The 16,821-nt window shown below is 41.2% G+C and overlaps 1 protein-coding gene across 45 annotated transcripts in view; it reads left to right on the forward strand.

Annotated features, from left to right (window-relative positions):
• Positions 1 to 16,821, forward strand: part of LOC135704034 (zinc finger protein 420-like) — a 111,987-nt gene that overhangs the window by 25,166 nt on the left and 70,000 nt on the right. For 33 of the 45 annotated variants that reach the window (XM_065225396.1, XM_065225419.1, XM_065225400.1 and 30 more), the window contains exons 2-12: positions 2,570 to 2,696; positions 3,432 to 3,768; positions 3,892 to 3,992; positions 4,076 to 4,520; positions 12,098 to 12,281; positions 13,238 to 13,321; positions 13,475 to 13,558; positions 13,825 to 13,908; positions 14,771 to 14,854; positions 15,289 to 15,372; positions 15,986 to 16,069. In XM_065225396.1, the coding sequence (XP_065081468.1) occupies positions 3,432 to 3,768; positions 3,892 to 3,992; positions 4,076 to 4,520; positions 12,098 to 12,281; positions 13,238 to 13,321; positions 13,475 to 13,558; positions 13,825 to 13,908; positions 14,771 to 14,854; positions 15,289 to 15,372; positions 15,986 to 16,069 (1,571 nt within the window). In that variant the 5' untranslated portion in view covers positions 2,570 to 2,696. Of the gene's footprint in view, positions 1 to 2,569; positions 2,697 to 3,054; positions 3,211 to 3,431; positions 3,769 to 3,891; positions 3,993 to 4,075; positions 4,521 to 12,097; positions 12,282 to 13,237; positions 13,322 to 13,474; positions 13,559 to 13,824; positions 13,909 to 14,770; positions 14,855 to 15,288; positions 15,373 to 15,985; positions 16,070 to 16,821 lie in introns of all 45 variants that reach the window. The other 12 variants (XM_065225435.1, XM_065225436.1, XM_065225437.1 and 9 more) reach the window with 6 other exon arrangements.

Here is a 16,821-nt window from a genome sequence, read left to right on the forward strand (position 1 = left end):
ACGAATAACAACTAAAACCATCGGATAGAGTGAACTTCCTGGATGAATCTTTATCAGTAAGAAATCCACGTTTAAAGTTATTGTAGTTGGCTCATTGCCCCTTTTCTCATGTTTGTCTAGAATTATGTTTCACACCACATAAAAAGTAGGGGAATGTGGACACCCTTGACCCCCTGTTTTAATTTTGTAAAACCTAAACTTTATGCGATTCTTGCAAAGTCTCACAGGGAAATATCTTAAGTTACTTTAAAAAGTAAGCGCAATTTTTCAAAAGGACGCTTAAGTGTTTACATGTGGCTCCGTGGCCCTTTTCACATGTTCGTCTTGCATTGTAGAGGCAGCAGATTTGATGACTTTTTTCAGAGTTGACAATATCCCAATTTCCCACTCAAATTACCTGCTACCGTGAATGTGATCAACATTAGAAATCCTCGGGTGAAAAGATGGGCGGATAAAATAAAATACAATTTGTCTTCTTTCCTTTATTTAACGTCGGTCTCTGTTCCGCAATCTAGTGCCAATCACCGACGGACATCGATTGCCATCCATTGACGGCAATCGAATGTGCAGGAAGGCAGCTTCCACACCTGCGTAGGATATCGCACCCATTCACAAACACACATGGGCCGGGACCAACGGCTTTAGTTCCCTTCCGAATGAAGACGTGACCAGAGATTTTTATGCCTCAGAAAAATCCCACCGACCTCGGCTGGGATTGAACCCAGACCCATCGGGGTGTTAGAAAGCAGTCACGTTTACCACTACACCAACGGCGCCGGCTTAAATACAATTTGGCAGCAGGGTTTGTATGTCAAATATCTTGCAACCCTTGCCAAAAGGTAGCGTTTCACATGGCTTTTCAATTCGATTCGATGTACCTTCGTGCAAAATAATAATTGAATTCATTACAATATTTTGCAACTATCTTGGGTCGTTAATTAACCAGCAAAGATCAATTAAGCAATAGAGTTAGGATATTATTTTTGATTCCATTTGAATTTGAAAAGCACACGAATAATGACGATTTAATTTCTATTCGATTACAATACTCTCTCATTTTACCTAGTAAGAATAAGAAATCCCCTCTGGTTATTTCTAATGGAAATGTTTGTTTGGCTCAGATTTAGACTGTTCATTTGACTCAAAAAATTAACTGCGCTCATGTCTACCTCTGAGGATTTCTAATAAACACTATTTTGTAGTGGGTGTGATGATGTCTTGAAACACAATTAATGCAAAAAAGATTCCTAATTGAGAAATTTCTTCAAACGTCATCGAATCCGTCGCTGGGATCAGTTGGTTGAAAACCCAAACGACAAACGTATTAGCTAGAACATCCCGGCAAACGAATCAATCCAACTCCACCGTACGGTAGCCTCCCACTGCTGCTCGCCAGTTCCGTTCTGCTTCGTGCTTCCCTGATCTCGCTCTAGCTCACTTGTTTTCGTTCCGTCTCGCTCTAGCGTCGGTGGTGTTTTGCATCGCACTACTCTGATAGCGTGTGCTGCTTGCTGCCAAATACACAGACGTCTTTTCTTCCCGCAATATCGCGCGCGCCTCCCCCATGTGCTGAACATTATTTTCTCACAGCAGCAGCAGCAGCAGCAGCAGTATTAGCAGCAGCATGGTGCGGTGTGGCGATGGCGAATGCATGATGATGTGATGACGATGCGATGGGAGCAGCAATGCGAATTATATTCACAGCGGGCGGGCGAAGAAACCGACGACTGACTGCTGCAACAACGACGAGGATTGGGGTTCTTTTCTGCTCAGTGTCTGGTTTTTGGATCCGACCGTGTGGCGTCCCGCCGCCACCGTCACATAAAGCGTACTCTGTGGGTATGGGTGCCATTGCAAGATGCAGACGCGAAACGCGCCTTTTCCCTCCTAACCGCGAGGGGCAGAAAAGTGTATTTGTATGAGAACACGGTTCGCGCTTTTTAAGTTTTCAGACCGCGGCAGAACACAAACACTCTAGCCGAGCTGAGAACTTGCACACGAGTACACTCTCGTGGTGCTCACGGTTTTCTGCTGAGTATTGGTAGCATAAATCTCATGTGTGAGAGTTTTGGTCCGGTTCGAGGGGAAGGAGGTTAAAAACCTCTTGTAACTTTGTAGAACGATCACCTCCGGACCGTGTATTCTGCTGGCCGAAGAAGCTGGTTGGTGCGCGGTGGCTAGCGGCTAGCTCTCCTTCGTCTATCGCCAGCAGAAACAACTTTTCCCGAAAAATGTCGAGGTGGGAAAGGGAATCATATCACACAGCAGCGCGAGGCAAGAGGATTATTTTGCTTCTATTCCTCTTTGATCCCCGGGTTTTTCGAAACGGAGGCAGGGTGTACCGCCGATGGACGACGACGATGATGATGATGATGATGATGTCTGCGCGACAAAATTCCTCCTTCCCTGTTGTTTCTCGCGGTTTTACCTAGTTTTTATTCGTTGTTATTGTTGAACCACCACACCACCTCTTCTCTTCGTTCGTTTCCTTCGAACCATCATTTCTGTTCGGCATTAATTCAGCGTTTTATCACTTTCTCTCTCTCTTCTTTTTTCGAAACATTTTCAGATGTCAGTCATAATTGGAAGATAGAAAAAAATAATAGCTCCTTCTGTTACAAACACACACACACTCACTGTGTTCTTTTAATCGATTTCGATCAAACAAACCCCTTTTTTGTTGATTATTTCTAAAGGTAAGACGTCGTTCCTTTATATTTACTGTGTTGAACCAAAGCAGCTGATGCGACTTTCATGGTTTCTGTTGTTGCGGTTTCGGTTTTTATTATTAGTTTCGTGCGTTGTTTTACTTGAGTTTTGGTTAAGTTTCAAACTTTCACTTAGAATGTTTTAGTGATTTTTGGTCTTTCTCGTTTGCTTAAGTTTGGACGACTGCTTTGTGTAGTATTTGAGTTTACTCTGACGGACTTTTATGTTTGTGCGGTGAAACATTCTGTACGGAAAGCCGCAGCAGTTGTTTTGCGCTTCAAATTCGATTGCCAGCCAAGCACGACATTATTTCTGATGATGTATTTTCTCCACTAAAATTTGTAGGAAGTAAAACGTTAGCTACAAGCATTAAATCCACCCCCCCGTCATCAAAAGTGCTCGCGTCAAATGAAACTCGCAACCGAGTCAAGTGCAGAAATTTGCGGTTACCAAGAGCCAGAGGCTTCCATAGAGAGAACCACCCGGGCCTAATCATCAGAAGTAATAACACCCAAAAACAAATCCAAAAATCTAAGAATCTCGCCTGTAACAATCGCACCCAAAACTAATAGTAAAAACGTAGTAGAAACCTAGTAGACTAGTGTTAAACGCATATGAAAATATTAGCTTCCGTTGAATGAAAGCGCGTCCGCAAGCCGCCGAGTGCGCGTAGCGATCCGTGGCCAGTTCCACTCTAATCCCTTCGTTCTCCCTTCTTGTAGATGAATAAATTTTGGGTGCTGACCAATTTGATTCAAAATTCGAACGTGTATCCAATTCCTAAAGTTGAGCATCCGCACCATCAACAGTCGGATCAACAACAACACCCTCCGCCGTCGCAACATCCGCAGCAACAGCAGCAGCATCAACAGCCGCCTCCGTCCCACCAGCCGCCATCGTCGACGACGTCGTCCAAGGGTGGAGGAAGCCGGCATCCCCCAGGTGGCAACCATCCGTTAGGGCCGGCTGCGCCTGGACTCTACCATCAGCCGGGTGGCGTTCCTGGTCCAACGCCACCAAGCGCCAGCTCGGCTCCAACTGTACCCCCATCGGCCATAGGTGTGCGCTAGTTTTGCCCTCCTACAACCAGAGGCAAAACGCTTAATCTATATCGCTAGCTTTTAAGTGCATTGTTAACGACATTTTTTTTTTGTGTTGAAACCAATTTTCGCCCCAATTCAGGACCGTCACACTTGACGAATCTTTCCGGACCTGCTGCCAGTGCGCACAGTAGTAGGGGCAGCAGTGGACATCCGGCTGTACCGCCCGGTGCACACTTACAGGTAATGTGATGCTTGTACGTTACGTTTTAGTGTACCGCTCTATTTATGTGTTGTTACCATTTGTACCCGTGTCGCCGGAACAGTTGAACGGGACGGTGCCGTCAGACCATACGAAACCACAGTATTTAGGCAACATGCAGGTGCACCCGGCACACAGTGGCAGCGGCCATCATCCGCCTCCGCCGCCGACGCAGGGTCCACCGCAGGCGCATCCGCCTCCTCCGCAGCCGATACCGATCGTGAAGCCGGAGTTCAAGATGCCCTCGTTACCTGCCCACCTGATGGACGTGCGCGGTCCGGACGGGTCGATCGTCAAGATCAACATGCCGGAGCACCACGATCCGAGCAAACCGCCCAACAACGTCGAAATGTTGAAAGTCAACATCGAGGATCTCAGTCAATTTCTGTCGTACCACGAAGTCTTCGGAAAGCTACCTTCCGACATGCTAACGGGCCCGTCCGCTAGCCTAGTGCCATCTTCTGCTACCAATACCGCGACGACCAGCTCCGGTCACAGTAATGGTAAATGTGAGTTTTGTTCTGATGTTTGGAGGTTTTCGTTTTTTTTTGTTTTTGTATTGTTACCGTATTATTGCGTTTGTTTAGGTTCTGTTTGGTTGTTTCGAATGCGCGCGCTTCTCCGTAGTTCTGTTGTTGATTATCATGGTACGCTCTCTTCTGCGATTTTATCTATGGTTTGCCAGCTTTTCCATCGCTGGAAGGTTGTAATGATCAGTGCTGCTAATTCGGAATTTGAATTTGAAAATATTTGACGAAAGTGAGTACAACATGATAGATGATTTCGATCTGCATCGCCAATCGAAGTCATTCAGGTGAACGTAACCTAATGGACGACCGGATATCGACATTCCGACGCAACACTTGAGTCAATCCGATACGAATGAAACTTCTATCAGATACCAACTCGACATTCGTCTGACACGAACCTGACATAGGGTCGACATCGGCTTGAAATGGCCATAAAACCGGATTGACATGTCTAATCGGGATTCTTTTTCTGGTTTTACTCCACGGTTCACTGCCATATATCAATTTAAAGTAAATATGATTCAACTCCCAGTTGAAAAGATTGGTGATGATCCTTAAGAGCACAAGCACTCTTTTTGAGCGTACACATTATTTTTCAGAGAAGAAACCATACACGTTTACCTGTGCACCAACTTTCAAAACCAGATTTAATGTCATATTCATACTCCGATCGGTTGAAAAATACACTTAATCTTCTAGTTTATTCGATATCTATCCATTGCAAGTAATATGTTGATAGTTGTTTATGTTTTGAGAGTTGGTGCACAGGTAGATTGAGGTTAAGGAAACGCCACTGGTTAGGTCCTAAGTTACATTTACAGATTCTCTTCGTCGATTTTCTCTTTGCATCCCCACGGCCATGTTCGAAAAATTCCAGCTATTTTCAACACCGTCCGGTGTGAGAAACTATTATCTAGCATCTTACATAACAAATATGTCAAGAAACGTTTTGATAGCCAAGTTATTTACGAAAGAGAAAGCCCATGAAGAGAATCGATCAATGTTACTTAGGACCTAATCCATTGTACGGCATGAACTTCCTTGTGTTTAATATTGATGAACTTTTTCCGCCAACAATTAGGAACGTTCCAAGATTTCGATGTATCGCAGAATCGGTATTTTCATTCGATATTCGATTTTTCGACATAGGGGGAATGGCTCTTATGTTGGCCTATGGATCTAAGATTGGGCCCATCGCTAAAAAGCTGCTATTGAACGCCTCATTGGGACGGTACTAATGGATATTTTTGATAGCTATTGAAAATTTAGTCGATTGCTGAATTTATGTTTTGGGCCCAAATTAGGGGCATTTAGGCCGATATTACTTCCGGTTGTCTATATTTGGAGTTTGTTAGGTACAATATCAGGGTCAATAACAAACTCTGTACAAACACACTAGAAGCATTTCAGGAATCTATCCTATCGCTCAGAACTGCATCGCTATTAAAAAAAAAGCCAGATATTCAAATACCCAGGACTACATTAGACACATCCCCACCAGATCTGGTAAATATCACGGCCGTCATGCGACAATGAAAAAACAGGTCCTGTTACTATCACGAGACGAACTTTCCTATCATGAGCTTTCTTGTCATTCCCCAATGATCCGGCACTCATGAGAACAATTATCTTACGGGTTTGACATCTAAATTTCTATCTGATTTAGATGAGTTTAGGCAATCCAGTAGTGTGTAATCGGTAAAGTGAATTTATTTTTAAGATTTCCGTGGCACAAATAACAATAATATCAAGCAAACTGTCACGTTCTGCAATGACAAAAAAAAATCGATGAGATTTTGAATAAATCATAGTTTTCTCATCCAGTGATAGTGGCGGAAGTATCTCTGTAGAGATCGCGTGAGATCTTTCATTGAAAATGACATTTACCAGCCCTGATCCGGACATGTTCCGGGTACCGTACCCCAACGGAAGTAACCAGTGTCTGAGTTGGACCAAAATCCATCATGCAACAATCACATGAGAATACTAAAACAAGTGCATTGTTCGTTATAGCAAGTGCCTAGGACACATCCGGATATGTTCCGGGTACCCCAAGGGAAGTGGTCCGTTTCTGACTTGGACCAAAATGCATCATGCGACACCTCAACTCACATGAAAACTCCAAAAGAAATGCAATGTTGATTATATCAAGTGCCCAGGATCACATTGGACACATCCCGGACATCCGGGAAGTGGTCAGTTTCTGATTAGGATCAAAATCCATCATGCGACACCACAAATTACATGAAAATTCAAAAACAAGTGTAATGGTGGTTACATCAAGAGGTCAAGATCACATTAGACACATCTGGAGGATATGTTCGGGGTGCGCCTTGCGTAGTTTACAGTTCCTTTCAAGGGATAAAACTCACCACACAACACATTAAATCCAAATGTTAAGAAGGGCCAGATCTCACCTTAGGTGTATTTTCATGAACGCTCAAACTCCATCTGTCGAGACAAACACTCTAGAAACAATTCAGGAATCCACCCTATCGCTCAGAACTGCTTCGCTATACAAAAAAAGTCTGATAGTTTTGAGTAAAGATAGATAGGCTATTAGTTACAATTCATAAGAACAACATAACCTATATTTTGTCGAAGACTTCATATCAAGAAGACTAGTTACTTTCTTACACAAACGCTTGTTCAAAGGTATAAGCCCCAAACGAATGTAATAACGAAGATGTCAATCTCCGAAGACAGGTTTGCAGGTTCGCTCAATTTTCTACACGCAAAACAAATTGCATATACAGTGCTGTTCGATATAACAGCAGCGCATGCCGATTTTCATGCAAAATGGTCATCTTTTGACATGTTGTAACTGTGTTCTCTTAAGATCATTTGAGTTGAAACCTTAGTCACAGAACTACAAATATGTTCAATTTTACGATTACAAAATACTAAATTTTTGGAAGCACCCGCCCGACAGTGAGATACTAGGTAAAATTGTTCGAAATAATAGCAGTTTTAATAATTTGCATTTCAGCTCAGTTTTGAGATTTTAAATTTTACATTTCTCAAAATTCAAACAATCTCCACCCAATTAACAAATGTACATAATAGTTAAAAATGTTTAAAGTATTTACAGGACATCAATTTTCAAATCAAAAACTGCTATTATTTCGAAAAATTTCACCTAGATGTCACTTTTTGGCAGGTGCTTCCAAAAATTTTGTATTTTGTAATCGTAAAATTGAACATATTTGAAGTTCTGTGGTAACGCTTCAGCTCAATTGATCTTAAGAGAACAAAGTTACAACATGTCAAAGTTGTCAATTGGATTTCTTACATCCTCTGTACATGTTTCTTATGAAAAATGACTGTACCGGACAAGTAACATTGATTATCAATTCTCTAAATACTACGTAAATGTTAGCGTGACCCTATGTCATCGTTCATAATCATGCAACATGGTCATTATGTTGAAAAGTAATTAAACATTAAATTCCCGGATTAAAGGACCATCAGATACAGGCTTAGAAATATCTCAATTGACAACTGTTCAAGTCAGCGTTGCCAGATATACCGATTTTCAAACTTGATACCGGTATACAGATAAGGTTTCTCAGAATACCGATTTTTGAGTTTTAATACCGATTTCTCATTAATAATCAAAATGATTACTGCCTGCCCGCACTGAATTGTCAGAGGAATGTATTGTATGAGACTTTTATCCTTTTGAAAATTAAAATTTTTGAGCCTGCTCTAAAAAATGTCATGTCATGTCTTATGCTTGATACTCTTTCGACTAATGCTTCCATTTTCTCGCCGTTTTTGGTTACCAAGGAGTCGAGAAACAGCTGATGGCTCATCCCGGTAATTTTTGAACTTCCAGAAATTTCTTTAATCTTTCCTTTGAAGTTTCTTCCAACCCTGAAAGTCATTTTCCGATTCCTTCCGGAAAGCTATTTCGACTTCCCTTGGAAGCTCTTCTAGCTTCGCTCGAAAGGTGCTTCCGTCTTTTCCCGTCAGTTTTTTCAACTTCCCCAGAACTTCAGGAATGCTTCCAGAGTTTTATTGTGGTTCCAGTAGCTTCAGGAAAACTTCAGGAACTTTTCAGAAGTTCTGAAACTTCAGAATAGCTAGGAATTTTGGATAGGTTCCGATAAACTATAGACAGTTTCATTAACTTCTGTTCAAATTCGAGAACCCGGGAATCTCAGAAAACCTCAGAGAGCTCCAATGAACTTACGGAAACTGAAATATTTTGGAATCTTCACACGTCCAAAGAACTTCAAAGAAATTTAATGGTTTTCAGGATAGTTCCATTTGTTTCAGAAGAATTGAGATAACTTTAGGAAAGCTGTCCTGATGTTGGACATATAAATTCAAGGAAATTTCTGAAACTTTAAATGAGTTCCGAGAAACTCAGGGAATTTCCGAAAACTTCAGCAAATTTCCGAGAGGTCCATGCAAATTTTGGAAACGTAAGGGAAGTTACATAAACATTAGAAAATTGTGAGAACATTTTAAGAGAGGTTCTGTGTTTTTTATCGGCAGTTCTGAGAACTTAAAAAACAATTGAGAAGATCAGAGGACTTTAATGCAGTTGTTTATTAATTTAAAAAAAATTAAAGCCCCCTAAGAAGGGACTTTTGAAGAAGATAAGAGATTTTCCGGTAATTTCATAATAATCAGGGAAGTTTCGAGTACTTCGAGGATGATCAAAAAACTTCAAAACAGCTTCATTAACTTTAGGAAAATTGCAAGAACTTTCAAGGAGTTCCGAGGAATTATGGGAACTTCAGGGACATGTTGGGGTTATCAGGGATGTTTTATGCATATGAAAATTGCTGGATCAATAGAGCATGTGAGGAACTTCAGGGAATCTTGTGCTAACATCCCCCAGAAATATATTTCCTCCAGATATTTTCCATCTTCTCCTTGAAGTATCTTTCGACTGTTCGTTAAGCCCTCTGGGGTTCAGCTTTTTGCAGAACTTTCTTCCAATCTATCTTAGGAAGTTTTTCCCAGTGTATCCTGGAATTTTCTACCGTCTTCTCCAGGAAGTTCAATTAAAGTTCTACCGGATAGTTCGTGTTCTCCCAGAAGTTTATTTCGTCTTCCTCTGGAAGTTTCTCCATAAGTCACTCTTCGTGGGTTTTTTTTCGACTTATTGGAAGGTTTTTCCGAGCTTCTCCTGGCTTCCGATTTCCAAACTTTTCTGGCTTCTGGATTTTCCAAAAATTTCTAAAAAAAATTCCAAAAGTTTCTCAATATTTGTCTTGCAAAATCCCTTTCGGATGTTTTTCCGAAATTTCTTAGAACTTCCTTGAAACTTCCTCCACAAGATCTTCTTTATTCTTCCTCTGGAAGTTTTGTCGGTACCATTAAGAGACAAATTCAAATATTTCCAGAAATTTCTTCCGACTTCATGGGAAGTACATCGTTTGATTTGAGTTCAATAGTTAAAAAAAAAATAAAATTAATTAATATAGTGAATACCGATAAATACCGATTTTTTAATCATTTGATACCGATAAGCATGAAAACAATCTGGCAACGCTGGTTGAAGTGCTCAAAGAACACTTAGTTGAGAGCTGGTATAAAGTCCCTGTGGTTACTACTTAGCTACTTAGAGTGCCAAAGAAGAAGAAGATTATTTTTTTAGAATTTTTTGAAAAAAAAAAATCTTTCACATTACAAATTATGACTATCATTAATACAAATCTTTAATAGAATCCTAGATTTCATACTTGGCAGTACTTTTGCTTAAGCGCAGCGTACTTTGACATAGTTTCTCTATTCTTCTTGACATGATGGTTCACTTCTATCTTTACTCTGAATGTGTCTGATACTTTCTAAAACATTTGTATGGTTTGAAAATTAGTTCGAGAGTCAATTTTTCTTAATATTTATAGTTAACAAAAATGTAGGCTCGGTTCATACATTTCTTAAGTGAATTTAAAAAAGGTTCAAAAACAAAATTGTCTAAAGAATTGCGCTGATGAACTTTTCCGAGAATTCCTGGAATGATTCTTTAATTTGTTTTTCGTTAAAACATTGCAAGTTCTGCTTTAACATAAATCAAAAATACGCCTAAATGAAGGCAATTTACGGTAGTTTTAAAAACTAACTCATTTTTTGGTATGAAAACGTAGAAGTATTGCCTCCGATTTGGATCCAATCACGCAAAATTAAACGATAAGAGTTAAACTTAGCAAATGCCATCCATTTCCCGAAATTATTTATCTACAGGGAAAACTGCATCGTTTGTCAGGAACAGCATTTTCCAAAGAACTGTCTGAAGTTGTTCAATAGACTACCAGTTGTCAAGGGGAGATAACATTGAACAGTACTGTGATCGACTTCACCTTCCTGACCAATTTCACCCCGTTTAACGGTACATGATGCATACAACTTAAAGCTGAATTTCAGAAGAGAGTGCCCGAACACTTTTCGTTGATGATTCAAACCATGTTTGTTCTTTGATTTATAGAGTGTTCTCTTATTTGCCATGGCTTGTTATACGTTTTTAGTGTAGCAATACAAATCGTTCTTCGAATCAAGTGGAAATTGAGGTTATGTTTGTATATTTTTTGTCTTGCATATTCGACAAGCCCAAATAGATTGAATTGTTAGTTTTGAAGGAGGATCAGAATCTTTAGTATTATGACGTTTAACCGAAAAATACCAAGCCTGTATCGAGTTATTGGTTGTTTTGATCAAAATTTCAACCAGTGGCGTCGTGTTACTTAACTTTTAACCTTTTATACCAACTTTTAAAACGTGATATCTAACAATATTTAAATTCCAATCGATTGCAAAATGCTCAGAATCTTCTAATTTTATTGATATCTAGCCAGTGCAGGCAATATTTTGAGATTTGTTAACGTTTTGAATGCTGGTGCACACGGAGATTGAGGTTAAGGCGACGCCACTGATTTCAACACAAAACTATACTAACTATAACTAGATATTAATAATCTCTGACTGGAAGAATCAGGTTTGCCAGTTTGGTAGAAATCATAGTTTAATATTTTTCTTCTTATAATCATGCGTAGAGAGGGTTTAGGATAAGAGAGGAGCTAGTCTGCTCCTTTGTTATCCTAGACCCTTTATGCCTTTATACCAAATGTCCTTCCTAACTAAATTGAATCCCACTATATGGGGTCGTCTCTTCCAAAATGTTTTGCTTCACTACCACTTAGTGAGTAAATAACCATTTTTCATCATGCAATTGCCAAACAGAAATTGATTCGAATTTATATTCTGGTTGCAAAGAACCTCTTGCTTATTGATTTACTTTCAAGAAATCTTCTAATAAGTCGAAACAAAATAGGATTGTAAACTACAGCCTAAGGTGTCAAAATTGTGATCATATCTCTTGTATTATGTCAAGCTCAATTTCGATCAATTTGCTTGGGCATGTCTTATTTGCGGGAAAATGCATCAATCCCATCAACATAACCTCAATTTCAACTTATCCACTGAACGCGTTGTAAGTGCTCGAATCGTCGTCGAACAACAAACAAACAAAGAACTACTCGACGTCTGCGCCGTAACGCCACACCCGCGATCCGTGTTATTATGCTAACCCTTGTTCCTTGCAGTGAACCACGTCCGTAATCTTCCTCAAGGCGAATCGCCATTCAAGTGCAGCTACTGCGCCAAAAGTTTTACCCGGAAGGAACACCTCACGAACCACGTGCGCCAGCACACCGGCGAATCGCCCTACCGCTGCCCGTACTGTGGCAAAACCTTCACCCGGAAGGAACATCTCACGAACCACGTCAGGTGAGTAGAACCCACCCCCCTGGATCCCATTTCCCGTTTTCACTGACCCCTCACCTTCTTTAGCCCCTAAAAAAAAATAGGAAAATCAAAAAGACATCGAATGTTAAACCTGAAAATTAAAAAAAAAAAAAAACAGAAGGAGCCCTCTCTGTCTTCTTTGATTGGTACACTGAAAGTCGTAGTTTTTGTTTTGTCTGCTTTTAGTTGTGTTTTTTGGGTTTTCGCTTTAATTTGGTTTATATCTGAACACTGAAAATATGATCGGAAAACGAGAGAAAGTGATACAAAGTTGTGCGTTCAACCGTACATTTGAGGAAGGGGCTTCCGTCTTCTGCCTCTGATGCCGGTGATGCCCGGTGGTAGGGTACTTGCGAGAATGACGTCGCGATACGATCGAAGCTTCCACCGCTCGATCATTCTAGTTATCTTGGCTATCTTATCCGGGGTCCCGCTGTTATTGTCCTCCTCCGTCTCGTCGTTTGTGCCATCCAGGAGCTTCAGGATCCGGTTGAACGTTCTGTTCCGGGTCCGCATACGGTACGGTGCCGCTTCCGCCTGCCGTCTGAACCGATCCCTCTCGTCCGGGGAGATACGCCGCCAGTCTCGGGCGGCCTGTTTGATTGCCTCGCTGGCCCGCAGTCCGGTCCTATGGTAGGAGCGTGAAAAGTTGATAAACGGATTTCGGGTGTACTCGCTGAAGCGTGGGATTTGCACGACCTCTCCGTTTTGATCGGAGGTGGAGGGAATCGCGTCGTGGCTATTCGTCATCGCCATCGATGAGGGGGCGGGTGTATTCGCGAATCGTTTCTGTTCCGGAAAAAAAAACGCAACTGTCAAAAGCAGACAAAGCAGAATCCAAATTTGACGCGTGTTTCTTAGCCCTGTCACTGTCTCTGAGCCGACTTGGATGGAACTGATGCTGTGTTTTCTTCTTCTTGTTCTATTTTTCTGAACAGATTGCACACGGGCGAAACTCCCTACCAGTGCACATACTGTGGGAAGAAATTCACCAGAAAAGAACACCTTACCAATCATGTCAGGTGAGAAGGATTTTTTCCGAATTCTAGTTCTGACCCGGCCGGGTAGAGCTGCTCTACGGCCGGGACTGCAAATGTTCCATTTACTAACGTTTAATTTTTTCATGATTCCTTTCCCGGTTCCCGGGCGTGGTTTCGATCGTGTCGGGACCACAGGTTACACACCGGAGAGACCCCGTTCCAGTGCACTTATTGCGAGAAGAAGTTTACGCGAAAAGAGCATTTGACAAATCACACGAGGTGAGCCTGCTTTCTTTTACTAATTATCTGTAGTTTTGTTTGATAGACAGGTGATATTGCCTGACGAGAGCGGTGTTAGGGTCCGGCTTGCTGGGTACAGTGCCCTCCACCCAACGATATTTGGGTGTAGTTCGGGGTGGCTACTACTACCTGGGAGCAAAAGAGGAACGTAGTTCAGCAAGCGAAATTTCGAGCGAATTTAGGCGAATTGGCGTTACCGAACCCCCAGTGGACAAAAGCAGCTAACGTTCCTCTTCTTCCAACAGGTTACATACCGGCGAAACTCCCTTCCAGTGCTCGTACTGTCAGAAGAAATTCACCCGCAAAGAGCATTTAACGAATCATGTCAGGTGAGCGTCGTTTTTCCAAACTAGTTAGCTTGTTTTTGACCAATATCAACACACTTGAGTAGTTAATTTTCTTCCCAAAAGAATACGAAAAAAAAAAAAGTTAAAAAGATTTACAACCTTTTTTTGATAAAAACCAGTAGCTATTGGAATTCAACACATACAAATCAGTCAATAACTTTTACAGTAGTTAGTTTTTTGGCATTGGGAAAATTGTAACCTGGCTTTGGGTGTCAGTGCTCTTCTGACTCTCCAGACGCGATGGATGATCGATTTTCTTGCAAAGAGTGCGAGGTGGGATACGTTGGAAAGATGTTATTTATCTGCAATTGTCTTTATCTTGCTTTGAATGTAGTCCAATAAATAACGTTTCACTTTGATAAGTAGCCTCCGCAGGTGTGCGGGGGTGTAAATGTGATAGCTTTTGATCGCATTTGAATGGCACTTTTCCAACGCTCCCGGCTCTTTCCGTGCACTGGTATGATCGTAAAAGTTTTGAGAGTGCGTTTTGTTTTCAGTGTGTCGTAATATTAGTAGCGTGTGGCATTTTTTTTACGATGTTGCTGTAAGAAGAGGACATTCAATTGCTAATCGATGCCGATGCGATGCGCGTGTACCTTATCCGAACGATTTCGTTTTACAAGAGACAACCACTTGAAAGCTGGGTTAGAGTTTTCCTTCTACCAAAAACGAAACGAAGAAGAAAATAACGTGAAAAAGAAAACGACAAATGCTTTCTGCCCCGGAACAAACGAAAACTAATAGGAAAATTAAGCCATTACAAACAAAACCACTCACACACTCACACAAGCGAGAGAGGCGTTAATCTCATTCGGAACCAACCTTTTCTGAATTCTTTCGACAGATTACATACTGGAGAAACCCCCTTTCAGTGTACCTATTGCGAAAAGAAATTCACGCGCAAAGAGCATTTAACGAATCATGTCAGGTGAGCGTCGTCCACACTATGTTTGGTATTGGGAAAATTGTAACCTGGCTCCACGAGAAAGCACACTCCGTTTTATTTTATTCTTTTCTAGAGGTTGTTTTGGTATGGAAAGAAAACAGAGCATTAAGAGAAGAAAAAGGTCGAATGAAGAACAAAGGAAAAGAAACTCGTACGAAGGAGGGGGCTGTTGAACTGCTGGAGTCTAATTTATTTCGTTCCGAAGCTTATTTTGTATTCGAATTTTAAATTTCGTTAGTTTCCTTTTCATTCTCTGTCTTTCCCGAGGGGATACCAAATTGTTCACACAAACAAACAAAACCAAAACCAAAAAAAAAAAAGTTAACTGCGGGGGCTCAAAGCTGGGTTAAAGTTTTCCTCGTATTGAACGCGAATTAATCAGTTTGTCCCTCATCTTTCCATCATCCGAAATGCAGAATACACACTGGCGAGACCCCGTACCGGTGCACGTATTGTGAGAAGAAATTTACCAGAAAAGAGCGTTTGACGTATCACATAAGGTGAGAGCACGCTCCTCAATCCTCGTCGTCGTCATGCACGCACGCACGCACGCACGCAAACGCACACACATCGTGTAGAGTCGAGACTTCTATTGGCGCTAAAAGCTCCATTCTCGTACGAAAAAATTGGGAAAATTATAACCAGATGCTTTAATTCCACCCTCCCGAAAAATCAAAATTCAAAATTTTACCACCCACTGTTTGGCTCGAAATCTTTGGCAATTCTCATTCCCCCACCATCCTCCCCCGTTTTGGCACACACACACACAAAAAATTCAAAATTAACCCCCGTCTCGATCGGCTCGCTCGTTTGGTTAAAAGATTTCCCGGGTTTTTCTCTCGAGAAGGGCTTCAAAATTCTGAAGAAGATGCAAGATACCGTTTGGAAAAATACGACACATGATCTGTGGCGGAAACGAGAAAGGAGAACCATTCTTGTCATAATCAATGCATAATCCTATAAGTATTTCTCTCTCTCTCTCTCTCTCTTTCTGTTTCTTTTTAATCGACCGAATCTTCGTGTGGTTCACTGTACTCTCATATTCCGCCTACGAAAACGAAATACAAAACTCAACCACACGCATATCTCTTCCACGGGGTGACGATAAAACAGATGGCACACCGGAGAAACTCCTTATCATTGCACATATTGCGAGAAAAAATTCGCGCGAAAAGAACATTTAACGAACCATGTCAGGTGAGCGTGTTGACATACTCCAATCCATACTCTCTATCATTTTTTATTGTGTTATCTAATTTCCCGTTTTTACCTTCCACGTCATATTTCGTTTTTTTGTTTTGCCGTACTTCAAAACTAAATGTTATTCTACTCTCTCTCTATATATGATTAAGCTAATAATGAAAACGAAAAAAAAATCGTCTCCAGTACAATCCTAGCTCCTACTATGTCCAACAATCGAGACGAATATAAAAACGATCATCAACGTCCGGATCCGGACTCCGGAGCGATCCGACTGTTTCAGGCACATCGAAAAAAAAATAAAACAAATCAAAAACCATCACAATCAAGCGACTTAACTGGGCGAACATTGGACCAATTGTTGTTTTCGATTTGAGCAAATCTGACCATCTTTTCAAAATTCTTCAAAATTTGGGAAATAGGATCGTACAAAGCCGGGTTAGCAAGGTTTCCTCTTAGCCTTAGTGTATCCTATTATTGAATGCGAACAATTGCAATAACGCGTGTAGTGTTACTTTAGTTTCCGTTTTTTCTTCTTTGATGAGCATAATACCTACACACATACACGGTGCCTTTCCAGTGTTTGGGATTGTGGTTTGGGTATTTCGGTGAACTTTTCAATAGTCAGCATTCAACGTCTAGAAGCGCAGGTGATGGAGCGGTTGTCGATCTCCCCTATTCTGTGCGATTTCAATGATTCTCTGTCGTCGATAGAAGTCACGACGTGTGACGGGACTCTCTCAGGTCTG

This window comes from Ochlerotatus camptorhynchus, unplaced genomic scaffold, assembly GCF_037179485.1.
Source record: "Ochlerotatus camptorhynchus isolate MF236.1 unplaced genomic scaffold, CSIRO-AGI_Acam_v1.1 ptg000229l, whole genome shotgun sequence".
Classification (NCBI taxonomy): domain Eukaryota; kingdom Metazoa; phylum Arthropoda; class Insecta; order Diptera; family Culicidae; genus Ochlerotatus; species Ochlerotatus camptorhynchus.